Source organism: Anser cygnoides, chromosome 4, assembly GCF_040182565.1.
Source record: "Anser cygnoides isolate HZ-2024a breed goose chromosome 4, Taihu_goose_T2T_genome, whole genome shotgun sequence".
NCBI classification, from domain to species: domain Eukaryota; kingdom Metazoa; phylum Chordata; class Aves; order Anseriformes; family Anatidae; genus Anser; species Anser cygnoides.
Genome location: NC_089876.1, coordinates 78,422,957 through 78,439,140, shown reverse-complemented (window position 1 = coordinate 78,439,140; position 16,184 = coordinate 78,422,957). Strand labels below are relative to the sequence as shown.

Genomic DNA, 16,184 nt, shown 5'->3' with positions numbered 1-16,184 from the left:
CTATATGTGAAATCTCATTCGAGAACTTTATTGCATCTTGCATTTAAAAAAAAAAAAAAACAAACAAAAAAACAACGTCCATTCTTTATTGCTTTGCTAAGAAGTAAGAAATGTACTAAAATTGGTCCATCTTTTCCCTGTCTTCTGTTGCCTAGTTTGTTATACTGAGATGTTTCCTATTTATGAAATAATTTTGTAGTGAGTGTACATGGAGATTTAGATCTTTATATTAAATAAATTTTAATAGCAAAAACTAGAATATGTTTGCTGTTAGTAGAGTTAGAATTGTCCTCAGTAGCAGTATGGCTGGAACTATGATGCTATGCTGAATTTTTCATTTTGCCATTTGAAATCCTAAGGGCACAGTTGAAAAGAATGCCAAATTTAAAAATCTGTAATATTACATATCCTCCTACTCTGGTGATGTAACTGTTGGAGCATGACTTAATTTATAGACAAAAGCATGATAGTGCTTTGGGCATGTTTTGAATAATAATAAGCTCTGAATAATCCAAAATAAATAATCATGAATGCAAAAACAATTTGTTCAATTTGCATAGTACTTGAAAGACACGTTCCTTCTTAGTTAGGTTCCTATATTTAATATATACATTCAACACAGAAGATTACATTTATGTAAATTTCATTGGGTTAAGGCTTAATGAATTGCCAACATCTTTCAGTTCATTTTCAAGGTGGGAATGCTGTTGGCTGCATATTTTGTAAAACTTAGTTATTTTTAAATATCAAACAAGTACATCATTTTTCATCACTTTTCATACCTGTCACTGTCTGTATATGTAAGAGTCAGTTCCAACTTTCATGAAGGAAAAATGCTGAAGTCATTTTAAAATGTGATTTTGGCATGAAAAGCAAACAGGGTTTTGGCTTTTTTTTTCTTGAAATTTTTCACCTTTCATCTCTGTTTTACACCATAATGACCCCATAGTATCCATTGATGGCATTTTATTTTTCCAGTTGTTTATTCATTGTATTTCATTGCAAAGCATGCTTTTGAAGGTCATTTGTCCATAACAATGTGGTTATAAAAGTGTTTTATTTTCCTTTTTCTTTCTTCCTTTTATGTGGAATATATATTTCTTGTGAGGTAAGACCCTCAGCACGTGAAAGGAACATCTTTTTTCTCTTCAAAATTGCTGTTTGCCCTAAATCACTTTAATTTCTTCATGTTGTCACAACGCCATTTCTCTTTAGTCTGCTTTCTGGCTTATTAGCACTGCCTTAGGTTTTATTTATAGCTATTGCTTGTAGTTGCAAGAAATCTTTCATTGTGGGCTTAATTTAGAATATGCTAATTGCTTTGCTACTGCAAATTATTTAAATATTTGATTTGTATGCAGTATCTGTGCTTAGAGAAAGATGAATTAAAATATAAAATGAAAATAAAAATAAAAAAGCATTCCAAGCCAAAAACAACAATTGCAAAGGCAGCTGATTATGAAATATGTCCTATAACATAAAATACTGCATAATAATCCATACCAGGCACATTTTAAAGGACATGCTGGCAGTGCCATAAACACAAAACTTGTAGTTACTGCTTTTGGTGCCTTCATTTTACTGGCTTTTATTTAATTTTTTACATATAACATGTAATGTTGGTTAAGCATTGAAAGAACTCAGAAGTTTTATGCATAACTGTAGTCAAAGAACCTAGTTTGTTATGAACAGCAGCCTATAAGAGTTAAAGTATGTTTTCCCATAATTTTATAAGCTATAATGGTATAAAACAGGCTTCAAAAGCAATGAACTTCTGGGTTTTTTGGCCGTAGGTTGTAGAAATATCTCCTCCCCTTTGCTTTCCCTAAATGAATTTCTGGAGTGCCTGGAATGTAAGATCTAAGGCTGTGTTGTATCAGGTCCTTCAAGCACACATCACAGCAGTATGTATCCTATCCCCCCAAATTTTTGTAAGGCACTTTATTTTAAATATTAATTCACATGCTTCTGTAAATAAAAAAAAATATACACTGTTCTTGTTGCATAATGCAGGCAAATATATTGCTCTTAATTTTAGTTGGAAATCACGGCCCTTGTGAGAGTTTTAACAGCAGTCTTTGCTGATGTCTGTAGTTTATAAAATGCATTTGGAGGGGTGATGTATCCATGAAATTATAAACGGTAATCTGGCTTCATCATCCGTTTTTTTGTTTTTTTTTTTTTTTCTAATGTAAACAGCAAAGTAATGGACATCAGTTATTTTTGTACAATTTGTGAGGTGGTCTTACATTTTCTGTACCCTGTACAGAGCTAAATGAGCACTTAATGCAGATGGAGCCAGTGAGTAAGCCACAAATACACAAATGAACTTCAACTTTAAGCCGGATAACTCATTAACTCCAAAATCCTCAACTAGTTGGAGCAACCTCAGTCTAGCAAGCTCCAGTTATTTCTTTTTGTTTGGCTGGTTTGGGGTTTATTCTGTTTTGTTTTAATGGAAGGATACCAGTAATGATGGGAGCTCGTATAAGGTCTGCCTCCCTTTGGTAATGCCAGCTTGTTAGCTGGAGCATTTCTCTTTCAAAAAAGCTTCATACTTCTGAGTAAAACAGTGTATATAGAACAGCACTTTCAATCTAAGCTGTGATGTACTTTTCAGTAGGAAGATTGGATCATAAACACCAATAAAACAAAAAACCACAAGGCTTGTTTTGTAATTTATTATTCTTCAAGTCTTTGGCAGTGAGTCATCAAGCATTTGCACTTTAATGAATAGTATATTTGAATTTAGTAGGTCTCCCAGCATGTTTTTCTGCCGTAACGCTTGCAGGTTCTGGGCTGTGGTGTGCATTCTTGCACATTAGCCCTCCAAATTGAGTAATCTGGAATAATTTGGCCTGGTTCTCCGTGCTAGTTTAAGAGGTGGGATATAAAGCCTAAGAAAATCATGGCAAGTGAAATTTTGCCCACAACTTACTTTGAAGAAATTTGATCAGTGTGCAACATGACTGAAAAGTGGCAGGCAGGTTTTTCTTATTGGAAGCAAAGCTGCCATTCCTTATTATTAACTCCTAAGAAGCACTCCTCCAAAACAAAACTTCACTAGCAGATTGTTCTTTCATATTCGTGATTTCCCTGACCTATCACACAAGGAGACTGATACTGTCCCGGTGGGAAGTCCCCAACAAACCATGCTTAGAGGTGATGTTTTAAAAATCAGTTCGCTTTTCATTAAATGGAATAGGCAGTCATGTACCTCGCTGTGCTTTTCAGATACTTTATTGATGTGATATAGGTTACTTCTGTGGCACTCTTATATTAATAACATCATTAAGATACCAGCTGCAACTGTTTCCTGTATGCCACCCAGAAAAGTTCCTAACAACTAGGTTTTGTATTTTATGGTTAACCATCAGCTTTAATCAGTGGAAGAAGAGATGTATGATAATCTGAGGTATTTGTAGTTTCTTAAACGTTATCAACATTTAATTTCCTGTACTCAGAGCAACAAAAGGAGGAAAGAGAAATTGAAAATGTATGTGCAGCAGGGAGGCAATGGGGGTTTGTTGAACAGCTGATTGACCTTAGCGGTGACCATCTGACACTGAAATTACTTGTCTCATTTTACAGCAGCCAAGAGTTTACTGAAAAAGCCCGATGGAGTTAAGGTAGGTTAAACACATGCTTTAAAATACATATTCTTAGTCACCACCTACGTGTAACTTCTGGCAATTCTTAAATTTGAGTATTGTTATTTCTTTTCATGATAAAATGTGATAATAAGTGCTTCTTATTGTGTATTTGAAATCATGAATGTTAGTAGGTGAAACTTAAAAAAATAAAAAAAATTTGAAAAACAAGCATTTTAATAAGTAGAAAATAGAAAACTGCTGGAGAAAATGTTTTATTGATATTTCAGTGAAGGATGATTGTGTGACTCAATGTTATTAATTAGTTTATAAATATAAATGATGGTTTGGTGGTGGCCATATTAGATAGCTAGGTATCAGTGCTTGTCTGCAGCTCTATTGCCTCCATATTTCCCCTTGACTTTTCATTAGATTCCTTGGAAGACCAAAAGTTTTTTCTGGTAGGCTTGGCTCCACATGAGGTGTATCCTGCCAGATGTACTTGCTATACTTGGCAGAACTCGAGGGGTTTAGTATCTCAACAAATCAGCTCATCTTGACAAATAGATCTTGCTAAGAAGGGAACATTTTGGCAGCTTTCATACATGATTTAGAGCTCCTATTCTCATGTCATCAGATCCTGCAGGAGGAGAGATGCTTCACAAATGAGTGTTCTGGATAAATACTTTGAAAAACAGCCCCCCCAAAATTTTATATATATATATATATATATATATCAATCAGTAATGAAAAATATTTAATTTATTTTCTATGAGGACTCCTGAAGACTAAAATAAGTGCTTAAAGCTTTCATTATATGATTCAAAAGAGATCCTTCTGCTCTGTGTTATCTCTCAGGAGTGTGTCCTAGATCTGAATTTTAATTTATTATTCAATCTTAACTTTTTAGTTTAACAAAACGTTGTATGCTTAAACACCAGATTCGTAGTATATTTGTCCCCGTTCTCCCAAATATGTACACTTTTCCTATAAAAACATCTTGACACTGGCAACATAAAGTGAGTACACTATGATTTCAGTGCTTCTCACTTAGAAGCAGTAGATACCTTAGCTATACGGAGAAGCACGCAGTCTGTACTACTCAGTCATTTCTGTGGAAAATCCTTAACATGATTATTGTGGAATATATAGATTTTATGTACTTAACAGATATTCCTTTATAAATATCATTCCTCCTACAGGTCTACAATGGTATTTGTTATATCTCAATTGTTATTATAATACTGCAAACAATTGTTGCCAAACTTTTGCCTAAATTACACTTGCTGGGATGTGATATTTTGGTTCTCAGCACGCTATATATCTGCTTTTTGTCTGCATGGTCATGTGGAGCAAAGGGAGTAAATTTACATCTGGGGAAGTCTATTTTGGTCGTTTCTTTTATGGTTACTATATTCTCCATAGCATTTTTCCACTTCTTCCTACAGCTTAAGTTTTTTCCTATTAAAAAGAAAAAAAAATATATACTGTACTCCATGCATTGATACTTTAAATCCAACCAGTCACATTTTCTTCTTTTCCTTTCTCTCTGACTGGTCAATTCAGAAAAGGAAGTCCAGTTCGAGTGTTCAGATGATGGTGAGGATCTTTATCTGACAGATTTTTCCTACGGTGAAACGTTCACACCTAGAAATCAAACAGTTGCATTTAGTTTTGTTAACATACTGCAAGAAGCTGCAAGACTTTACAGTACAATCTTGTGAATTTTAAGCCTGCAGTTGCTATATGAATTGTTCTGCAGTTCTTTCAAGCAAGATTTTTATTTTTTTTACCTGGGGACATACAAAACCAAACAAAAAGTAGATGTAACATTGGCCAATGCAGCTGTCCTTAGTAAATAAAAATAGTAACAAAATAGTAATCTTATAACAGCCTTCCATTAATTTTTAAAATCTCTCTGCGTTTAAAGCTAATAGTATTGCTATCATAAAACGTAACACAAACTACCTTGTGCACAATGAAATAGTATTGATTTAATTGAGCAACTATAGATCAGAGTGCCATGCTAAATGCTTAGGAATCAGAAAAACAATTGCACAGTCTGTCTTTACTGCAGCCTCCCAACTAACTTCCTTCACGGCTCTGAGTTTCATCACAAAGCGTCCCAACTGACAGTCAGTCTCTTTTCTTACTCCTCAGCCTACTCTATAGCCATGTATTCATTTGGCCTCTGTGGTCCCAACAGACCAGCAACTTACTGTACCCTGTTGAATATGGTTTTGAATATGAATTTTGCGATATGCGTGATGACGTGCTGTGATGTCCCAGCCAGCTTCTGCTGCTGCTGTGGGTAGAGGGATGGCAAATGCTCCTCATCCACACCTTTCACTGGGAAGTGCAACTCTCCTTGAAAAGCAAGAAGGTGCTGGTCAGGTGTGGGCAGGCATGTATTTATGTAGGAAAATAGTCGTCTCTTTGGGTGAACAAATATTTTCAGTGACAGAGGATCAGTGCTAACAGTGCCCAAGTGAGGATTACTGGAAAAGCATGGTGAAGATATTTCTAGCAGCCCAAATGCGATGTGCTTTAACTTTTCGTTACCGAAGTATAATGTGCAAGATTAAATCCCAAGATGCAGGTTTTGTTTCTTAAAATATTTTTATAATATTTTGACAAAAGACCTGTAATGATTCTACAGTCATGTCCAGATGTTTGGAGCATTTGTGTGTGTCCAGCCTGAACCATGATCAGACCTAAAAGAATGGCTCTTGACAAGTGGTGTGTTAGTATAAAAGTTTTCCTTCTTTACAACAAACAGAAGATCACCACTTTGGTATAACTGAGCTTTAGAATAATTGTTTAACATGATTTTTTCCCTTTTGAACCATTTCCCTCTTCTGTTAAAATACATGCAAAATACACAACGTGTGTTAACATATGAACAAAAAAACACAAGCTATGTGCTCTGTGGGAGAGAGAAGGTATAAGGCTTATTGCTGATTTCTCTCTAAGTTTGAAAGTTCAGAATAAATAATATACAGAAGTATAGTATAAAAGTATACAGAAGAAATAATTTTGAATTGCTATCTCTTTCTGCTTTTACTAATGAATGCTATATTCTCATTATGTTACTAAGAAGTTTTGAATATATTTCCTGGAGTTTTCAGCAGTAGCTGTAATGGATATTGTTTATTTTTATAGGACTTTCACCAAGGGAGTATGGACCCAAGCCTGCTCTCCTTACTCAGGCAAAATTGGAATTGGAATTTGATTAACCCGTTTTCATTATGTATTCAACAACAAGCTTTTGTTTGGCATATCACTTTTTTCTTTCCTTTTTTTTAAGCTACAGGAATAGAACTGTATGAAATCTGGTGAAATATTCATTTCTTTACTCACGTTTTTGCTAATGTGTATCTGTGCCTTTTGTTAGGTGCTTTTTGTTCATAGTTTTTTGATGACTAGGCTGTCACCAAAATAAGAACTTTTAGTTATATAACTGGATACATGATTTTTCTCCTGTTTTAGAAGATTTAGTACGCCATCAAGCAGCGTTGTATGTATTCTTGATGTTCCATAATTCCGCTATAGAGAACTTCCTTTTACTGAAGTAGCTGGGTGTTTTTTAAGGTTTTTCCTGAGTAAGGAGTTCAGGTTTTGCCAATTTCACAGTCCCATAAATATCTAAGCAAGTTAGTTGGTATATAAAATACTCACTAATATGTATGTCTTCTTGGAATGAAATTATGCACCAAGGTATTTTTTCTCTCCCTGTCTTGAGTTCAGATACCCCTGTAACTTATGGCTGAAATATCACTGAGTGTGTAGCAGTGAATAGATGAATGAAACTTAATTTGGCAATAACTAAGCTAATTGGGACCATAAAATAAACACTTGGAACTCAATAATAACTCATTTTCTCTTAATAGCTATTTCTGAAGAAAGATCATTGTTTAAAAAATAAAAAAAATAAAAGTGTTTCTTGTTCACAGTGCTGTACAGCAGGACATTGATCTTAAAGAAAATTATTTTGATCTTATATGGGAGAATGGGTCCTACCACAAATATTACTAGATTACATTTAGTATCAAAACATTCTCTGACTTTTTTTTTTAAGTCAGTTAAATGTTTGTTAGGGTAAGGAAGTTTGCAACCTGTAATTAAGTAATGCAAACCCTGCTGACATTTCTAGAATCTAGACATGCCCTCTGTAAGTCTTCAGGTTAGCTGCAGGCTTAGTTCCTGCTACCAATAAATCACCTGCCACACCTCTACCAAAGTAAAATAATCATGAAAAATTGTCAAGGATATTAAGTTCAGCGACTTTCCCCAGTGGTGCTAACTTCCAAAGGCTTGAATTTCACAAAACGTTGGCACAGACTGAACTTGAAATGCTTCGCTGCCTGCACCACTGAGAAGCTGAATACTTCATCTGAGGCTACGGTCATTGGGAAGTTTAAATTAGAAGTCAGATGTTTATGGTACAGCTCTTTGTGGTCCACTGTTCTAGGACTTACTCATTCCTTATGCTCTTTTGTATTTATTACTTAGCACATCTTAATTTTCTAATTGGTTTTAGAAAGGCTTTTCTTTAGAAGAAAAAATACTTTACAAGCTGACCCAAAAATTGCTAGAGTTCTTCTTTAAATGATGAAGTTATTTAAATTTTTACAAAAATTCAATAATGAAACAATTTTGAACTTCTGTTCCTTTGTTTTGCAAGTATATTATTAAGCACTGTGACTAAAAGGTTCAGTAGAAGTTCATTTTTGATCAAAGTCTTTCCAGACTCTATATCTATGCACCCAGTTCTGCATGCTGCTTTGGATTGCACTTGTTAAAATTAGACATGACCAAAATGTACATGAAAATATTTCCTAATAATTGTTTAAGAAAAATGACATATTTCGAACTAATTTTTACCTATACTTTAATCTTGCTTTCTAGTGCATGTAAAAAGTGGCTTGGTACATGACTTTTACTATTTCTGTTCTTTTCATACCATGGTATTTATGAAAGCTGAATTTAAAAAATGGATTTAAAGAATCAGATAACTTCAAACTCACTGCTAAACAACTTATTTGAACTAAGAGATTATATAAGTAAAGTCCAAAAATTTTGTAAAGGCGTGGTACTGTGCGAAGCTTAAGAATTAGTGTGGTGTCCTACGTGTAAATTAAGCAGATACGCAGTGATTTGTGTAGTAAGATTACAGATGCTGTAGTGTGAAACCTTACACTTTCAGTTCATAGTACCAAATTGAAAGGCTGATACTCAGTTACTGCAGGATTCTTGAAATCACAAAAAAAAAAAAAAAAAAATCACAGTTGGCAATTGTTTTGTAGTAAGTGACACCAAAAAAGCTAAAGGGGCACCAGTCTCTTTCCAGCATCAGTTATATTTATTCAGGTCTGTTCCCAGAAGACAGTAGAACAAATGTGTAGATATATGAAGAGCTATGAATAACCAAATATTATTTACACCAGTGATTGGTAATTAGAAACTAAGTACAATTGGGCGCAATTATTTAATACTGTTGCATGACAGGAAATCACAATGGCTATTTAGTACTCTCTTCAAACCCATAATAATTCTTTTTTCTTTTTATATGTGTTTAGCTGCTATTTAAAGGCTTTCTGTTCTTTTAAGTGTCAGAGCTGAAGTCATCTATACCTCATACAGAACTTCTTATAGTGCATCTGAAAACTGGTAGTTAGCATGTTTGGAGGAGCTGCAGCTAGCTATCAGATCTATTGTTAGTGTTCTTCCAAGTTCATAAGCTCATCTTTCTGTGATTCTTTATTTCCATATCTATATCTATATATAGATATCTATATCTGTATATAGATGTTCTATACAGAGAGATATAGATACGTTGCCTACCAAGAGTTCTAAGGCCTGTCTGTTTCTATTTTCTGCATACCTACAGATAAACAACAAAACGAACGTGGTAACCAGCCCCAAGGAAAATATTCCTACCCCGGCGCTGGTATACCTGGAATCTTCCTTCTCATGCTATCTTGAAGTTTTTGACTGTCTTCTGTTTGTTCTTCCCTCTTTTTTTTTTTCATGCTTTTACACTGTTTGCTTTCTAAGAACAGGTGTTTGAAAAAAACTTTTGTTTGAATTATGTTTTTTTTGTGTGTGAGGAAGTCCATCGTTACAGCGTGTTTATTAATAGAAAACATTACGTGGAAGCTGGATGCGGTAGAGTCATAGCATTTGTAACTGTAGTTGGATTTTTTTGCATGCTGTTCCAGAAAGTGAGTAGAATGCGCTTTATGTTGCTCTTAGCTCTTTGCCTGATGATTGAATCTTTTTAATGCTAACCTTTTTGGGGGAAAAGAAAAAAAACACTATTATTTTCTCTGCTTTTGTCTTAGTATAAGTATTGGTATCAAGGAGAGCTAACAGGATTATTGCTAGGCAACCATAAAATAGACCTTATTCAGATTTTCATTCCATATTTGCTGAGACTCAGCAGGACTTTGCAAGTCTTCCCAAGGATCGAGAGGCATGTAGTCCTAAACATTTTCACTTAATTCTCTTGCATTAAAGCTGCAGGAAACATTACTCATTAATAAGCTCTGCTAGGCACATATTACTAATCAGTGCCGTTCATGAATGTTTCCGTTGCAATCTTGCTTTTATTAGTACCTCCTATTTCTTAGGCATACATGTGGCTCACAAATATGAATGCCAGTGTGTAAGTACCTAATTTTGTGAGGCATTGTGTCCCATATGCATGCATGCATCACTTAGGAAATGTGGATAACTCTTACACACATTGGGAGAGATTTTTCATCTTCAATTTTTGGGCAACTGGTACTGAAGCATACATTGCTAAGTAATTTCAAGGACCAGTTAACAGGTAGCAGATTTCATATACGAGCATATGGACTATGTTTCCAGACATAGTCACAAAGGACAATGGTCAGTGCTGAAAGCATGCTGGCTAACTGCCATTTCAATGGTTATTTAATCTGTTTTATTATTAGTTTCCCCAAATCCTTTAAAAAATAAAATACACTTAAAAATGATGCAAATATCTCTCACTTATCCTGTGCAGCTCTGCCTGGGCAGCAATTGGTAACAATCTACACATTCCTTAACACAGTAGTGTTTATAGGTACTTAGCTTATCCTTAATCTTTATCAATCCATCTGTACTTTTATTGATCGTTGTTGTGGTAATACTAATACAAGCAAACATGCTTAAAGAAAAGAGATAATTTCTGGCCTTCTTGTCTGGCCTGGCTCAGACAAGAAAAGGAGCAAAGCCTTTAGTGTGACCTTGTGAAAAAGAGAGCCTCTGCAGGTCTCCGGAGCTTCAAAGCCCTGTATGCATTGGTCATGAATAAGGTCTTTGCATGCTGCTGCATTAGGTGAGATGGTCTTTTTTTGCTGGCTTGCTGTTGAGGAAATATTTATTAGAGGCATCCAGTTTCATCCTCTGGCAATACTTACCATTTGTTCTAGCTCTTGTCACTGTTCAGCATTTGTGAGCTGGCTCTTCTTGCACTCCCTCACACTAATGAGAATGTATTTACCAAGAACTCTTTCTCTTATTTTGTTCTTGCTCAGGAGCCCCAAACTACAGTAATCCACAACCCTGATGGAAATAAGGTATTCAGAAAGAATCAACTCCATCTTGCCTTTCCAAACCACACATTTCATCCACTATTCCACAACAGAGTAGGGCCGTTTCAGGAATTTATGGAGCAAAATCTCATTTCTGCATTTGTTACACCTGGTGTCTCTTGAGCCCATTCCATCTGTGTTCATCTGCTGCATGTGTTCTGCTGGTTGCTGTGCATCTCAAACTCTTGGGGGAGTCGGCAGCAATTGGCAGAGCTCAGTACCCCGTGCAGCCAGTCTCAGGGAGCATTGTGTACTAATTGTTCCAGCCAAAAATTCTCCATTCTAAGTTTAAAAAAAAAAAACAAAACAAAAGAATGCTGTTGTCAGAGTGTTGTGAGGTTATAATGACAAGTTTTTTTAGCAGTTGTCACCTTAGATAAAGACATAATTTCAGTTTATCCCATCTGCTGTTTCTCAGCATGCTTATATACCATGTTTTGCACAGGACTTTGGTTTTCTTCCATAACATCATTGAGCAGTTTCAAAAAAATTAACATTTCAAGTGATCAAGAGGTCTTTTTATTTTTATACATTTTCTTCATGCTGTTTTCCTTTCCTTGCGTATTGTGGTGTTTGTGTTTGGCAGCTGGTTCCTAAAACATGTTTTGTTTGTTTGTTTTTTTCATGCATGGACTTGAAAAGGGACAGGAAATATCATCATTTCCATATAACGCATGTTCCTAGGTTTCCTGCAAAGAATTTGCTCTTCAACAAAAATTTCCCTGTTTACAGTGCTGACTTAAACATTTGTCATTTCATTCATCTAGTCTAACTACTTGTGATTATTTTATGAGAGAAGGATTGAATCTGAGTGAAAAAATAACGCATGCAGGCATTTCTGAAGCATGAACGTGCTGATGGTGTGTATTGTACTTGTGTTCTCCATTCCTTTATGTATCTCTGTAGAACTTCGAGCTCTTATTTTCATGTTACTACTTTTTCAGCTCCCCAAGTTTTAACTCAAAGGCAACAAACAGCCTGTTTGAATTCTAATCTAAGCTTTGTTGCTGAAGTCCACTAAAGACCAAAAAAAACCACAAATACCATATTGGCATGACTACATCTACTTGACTGTATTATATAATCATAGCAATTAAGATACTCGATGTCCCAAAAGGTCACAGCAGACAAGCAAATCACTTAATGCGGAGAGTTACTCCTAAATTTGTCTGAAAAACTGATCGTTATAGTATGGCAACTGGAGTGGATGCTTCGATATTACAGGCTACATCTGCCGTGTGAGCTTGTGCATGGTGTTTACAACGTGTTTTCGTGTGGGGTTTTTGTTTACTTATAAGTACCTAATATTTGAAGTGAAAGAGCATGATACATCTGTGTAGAGTGAAACATCTAACACCTGCCAGTACCAGAAAAGCATGGCGATTTGTTTGGTTTTGTTTGTGTGTGAGTTGATTCATGTAGTTTTATTTATGGATGCACATCTGTTTTGTTTTTTAAGGTCCAAGTAATGCATTAACTGTTTGAACATTCTTTTGACTCAGCCTTATGAGGAGATAGTAAATAAAGGGCACTGTCAAATTTAGATTTTATTATTTAATTGTAAAACCCTTTTAAAAGTTAAATACAATACCACCTCCAGATTCCATCTCTCAGTAAAAATTAGCCCAATTAATCCCTTTGCTATTGAGCTGAGAGTTAAAGACAAAAAATACTGATCTACTTTTCAAAAAAATATACAGATAAAAAATCAAGTTTAAAAGCTAGAAGGCTTTCAAAAAATATCTACTTATTAGATTTGACAGTGCCCTGTTGATTTTTCCTGTAATATTTCATGTTTTTGGTAATTTATGAAAGACTGAGATGCAGAATTCTTGCCATTTTAAACATGTGGTGGTTTAAGTATAAACTTTCTGATAGACAAGTTATTCCTCTGGATGGTTGCTTGAGGAATACTGCTACAAAGATACCTCGGTTTGTCAAAGTTGTTATAAACTTACCAATTCGATGTCTGCTTTGATTCTTTTTTAATCACAAAAGCAACATAAAAATGACAGAAATTTATCCAAATTCCTAAAATCAGCGGGAGACTTAATTTTAATGCATATTGTGTAAGAGAGTGGAGAAACAATTGAGAATTGCAGAGTGAAGAAGTCTGCATATTTAAAAATTGGACTGGAGTGACTTTACACAGTTGGTTAATCACTGGTTAATCAGTTAAAATGGCAAGCTCTCCTCCTACTTGGCTGAGGTAATTCATACAACATTTCAGATGGACTTTGTACAGTTAGATGATTAAGAAAAATGTTGCCTTTACATTCCTGTGAAGTAAATGCATTAGACAGCAGGAAATGTATTTATGTTCCCTTTTGTAGTGAGCGGCAATGTTTGGCATCAGTTTCAGGTTGGAAATGTCTCAACTGGTTTGTGACCATTTGTTTGTGAATTACATCCCACCCTGCTTCAAGGCTTTGCATGATACCTGTAACTAACTGTAATTTTCAAAGGCACGCAAATAAGACTTGGCTTGTTTTATACATTCTGCTTATATTTATTTCTCAACAGGAATCAACAGAGAGTTCCAATACAACCATTGAAGACGAAGATGTGAAAGGTATGATTTTCAGCTTGAAACATTTGGAGAAGCAGTAACATGAGCTATGTGAAAGTATTTCAATAGGTTGTTAAACACAAAAACTCCTAACAAATTGTAAGAGAGACTATTTTCCTTTTTTAAATGAAATGATTTTTACAGTCTTCTGTACTGTTTTTGACATTTCAGACTTACCATTGGGTTTTTACTTCCCAAGATGTCATTTGTCAGAATGTTTAGGAATGAAGAACATGAAATTACTGCTTATTAGTTAAGATACTAGTTCCAGTAATAATAGTAGTAGAGTAGAAATGCATCAGCACTTTACAAGTCTTACTGAGCTTGTGTACTTTTTGCATACTTTTTTTTTGAGGTCAGCATTTTAATTTTTATTCTGTTCAGATGCCAGTGGTTTTTATGTTTCTAGTTTGTTCTGGCCATACAGTTATTTTAACCTTTTGTTCTTCAAAATCTAAAATCAACAACTTTTTCTATATAATTAATTCTAATTCTGTAAATTCACAGATACTGGTTTTGTTTCTTATTTTTTCTCTCTAAATATTGTGCTGTGATGTTACTCATACTTGTTTTAACAACATTTTCTTTTGAAACTGGGTATTAGGTTTGCGTGTCACTGGTTCACAGAAATGGTCGTCTTTCAGCCCTAAAGAAAAATGGTATATGTAAAAGTGAAATGCAAGTCAAAGATGACAGTAAAAATAAAATATAGAGAATGGAAAAGAGAATTCTTAGATAATCATTATATTATGTGCATTGCTTGATTTTGTAAGTAGTATAATTCCTGTAGGAGTCTTAGAAAGCTACACCTTAAAACACAGGCTTGAGTCTGCTGACGAGCTTCATTGGCCTCAGACAAGTATGGGAGCATTTAAGAATTTAGAAGACGTTCAATCATAAAGTAGTTAAAATTGTATCAAAACCATCTGGTGCTCAGTTTCTGGTTGGCAGAACAGGTCTTATCCATGTTTGATAAAGAAATACCGGCATTGCCAGGGTAATAAATTGATAGTGTACCGTTTTAGAACGACGTGGCAGTTGCTAATCAAACATTAAACAAGGAATACAAGATAGGATAATTTCTTTAGTAAGGCACACCACTGTCTGAGCAACAGTTCAGATGAGCATCATTTACCTGGCAATATTGTGCATGCTTGCTGTCCTAAGCAAAGAATTTCTGTGGTTATTCAGGAAATGGCACATTTACATAGTTTCTAAAGGCAAACAAATTCCGATTCCACTCCTTTTGTGTGCTATCAAATAATATCCAGGGTTCATATAGCATATATTTTATTATGCAGAGCATATTCTTACGCTTCAAATGTTATCATTGCAGAAGAACCAATAACAGAAAAAATAATTTTAAGAACTCATGTAATCTTGAGGAGATGTAAGTCCATATTCTGTTCCTGCAAATGTAGCGTAGCAAGGGGTCAGGAATAGCAACATGATTATAAATGCTAATCGTTTCCTTATGCCCCATAATGGAAGAGCAAAATAAATGCAAGGATCCTATCCCCTGGGCAAAACTTACTCTGCTATCCAGAATTTAATTATATGTTTACTAACTGATTGTCTTCTCTTTCTCATATGCTCTGGAAAGGGTGACATTTCATGTATCCTTATTGATCCCTTAGTTATATTCCACTATTAGTAAAAGGAAACTCATGTTGGCAGAGGAATAAGTTCATATTCTGTACAAACTTGTGACTTAAACTCGTTTTATATTAGTGAGGGTTTCTGCACAAATATAAGACCAACAAACAAATCTATGAATATTAATTGGAGAAACAGGAAAGGACAACCTTTCTAGGTAACAGTGTGTGTGGTGCAGGATGTTTATAAGCTTTTTTATTTTCAGAATTCTTATGACCTTTGCAAATCCTGATGTACCATTTTATGGATTGGTTATATACAGTATGTAGTTTATACTTATTTTATTGACACATAATTATCTTTGTTATGTCAGTGGTTCATTTGTATTGGCAATATCTCTGTAAAAATGAACCAAGTGACCCTGAACACCACTTAAGTATCCAAAAGATAGCAGATAACATTTGCATTGGGAAAACAAAAAACAAACAAACAAAAAAAAAAAACGAAGAAAGAAAGAGGCACAACAAAATACCATGTTGTATGGCTGTTTTTGAAGTACTTGAAACTTTGAAAATGAAGTTCATTTGGTGTTAGCTTTACCAGTATTTCACATCCTGAAGTCTGTTCTGATAAATTTCTTGCTTTCTGAACTTTTATAGTCCTAATGCTCACAGAATGGTTGAGGTTAGAAGGGGCCTATGAAGGCCATGTGGTCTAACCCCCCTGCTTACACAGGACCGTGTCCAGATGGCTTTTGAAGATCTCCAAGGAGATCACCGCAACCTCTCTGGGCAACCTGTGCCAGTGCTCTGTCACCCACACAGTGAA

General features: G+C 34.9%; 1 protein-coding gene across 21 annotated transcripts in view; it reads left to right on the top strand.

Moving 5' to 3' along the window:
* The window catches only part of CAMK2D (calcium/calmodulin dependent protein kinase II delta), a 255,729-nt gene that overhangs the window by 151,411 nt on the left and 88,134 nt on the right, over positions 1 to 16,184 (top strand). For 4 of the 21 annotated variants that reach the window (XM_066996891.1, XM_066996900.1, XM_066996897.1 and 1 more), the window contains 5 exons: positions 3,592 to 3,629; positions 5,157 to 5,189; positions 9,481 to 9,540; positions 11,135 to 11,176; positions 13,715 to 13,763. In XM_066996891.1, coding sequence (XP_066852992.1) covers positions 3,592 to 3,629; positions 5,157 to 5,189; positions 9,481 to 9,540; positions 11,135 to 11,176; positions 13,715 to 13,763 — 222 coding nt within the window. The remainder of the gene's footprint in view (positions 1 to 3,591; positions 3,630 to 5,156; positions 5,190 to 9,480; positions 9,541 to 11,134; positions 11,177 to 13,714; positions 13,764 to 16,184) is intronic. The other 17 variants (XM_066996892.1, XM_048066364.2, XM_066996901.1 and 14 more) reach the window with 7 other exon arrangements.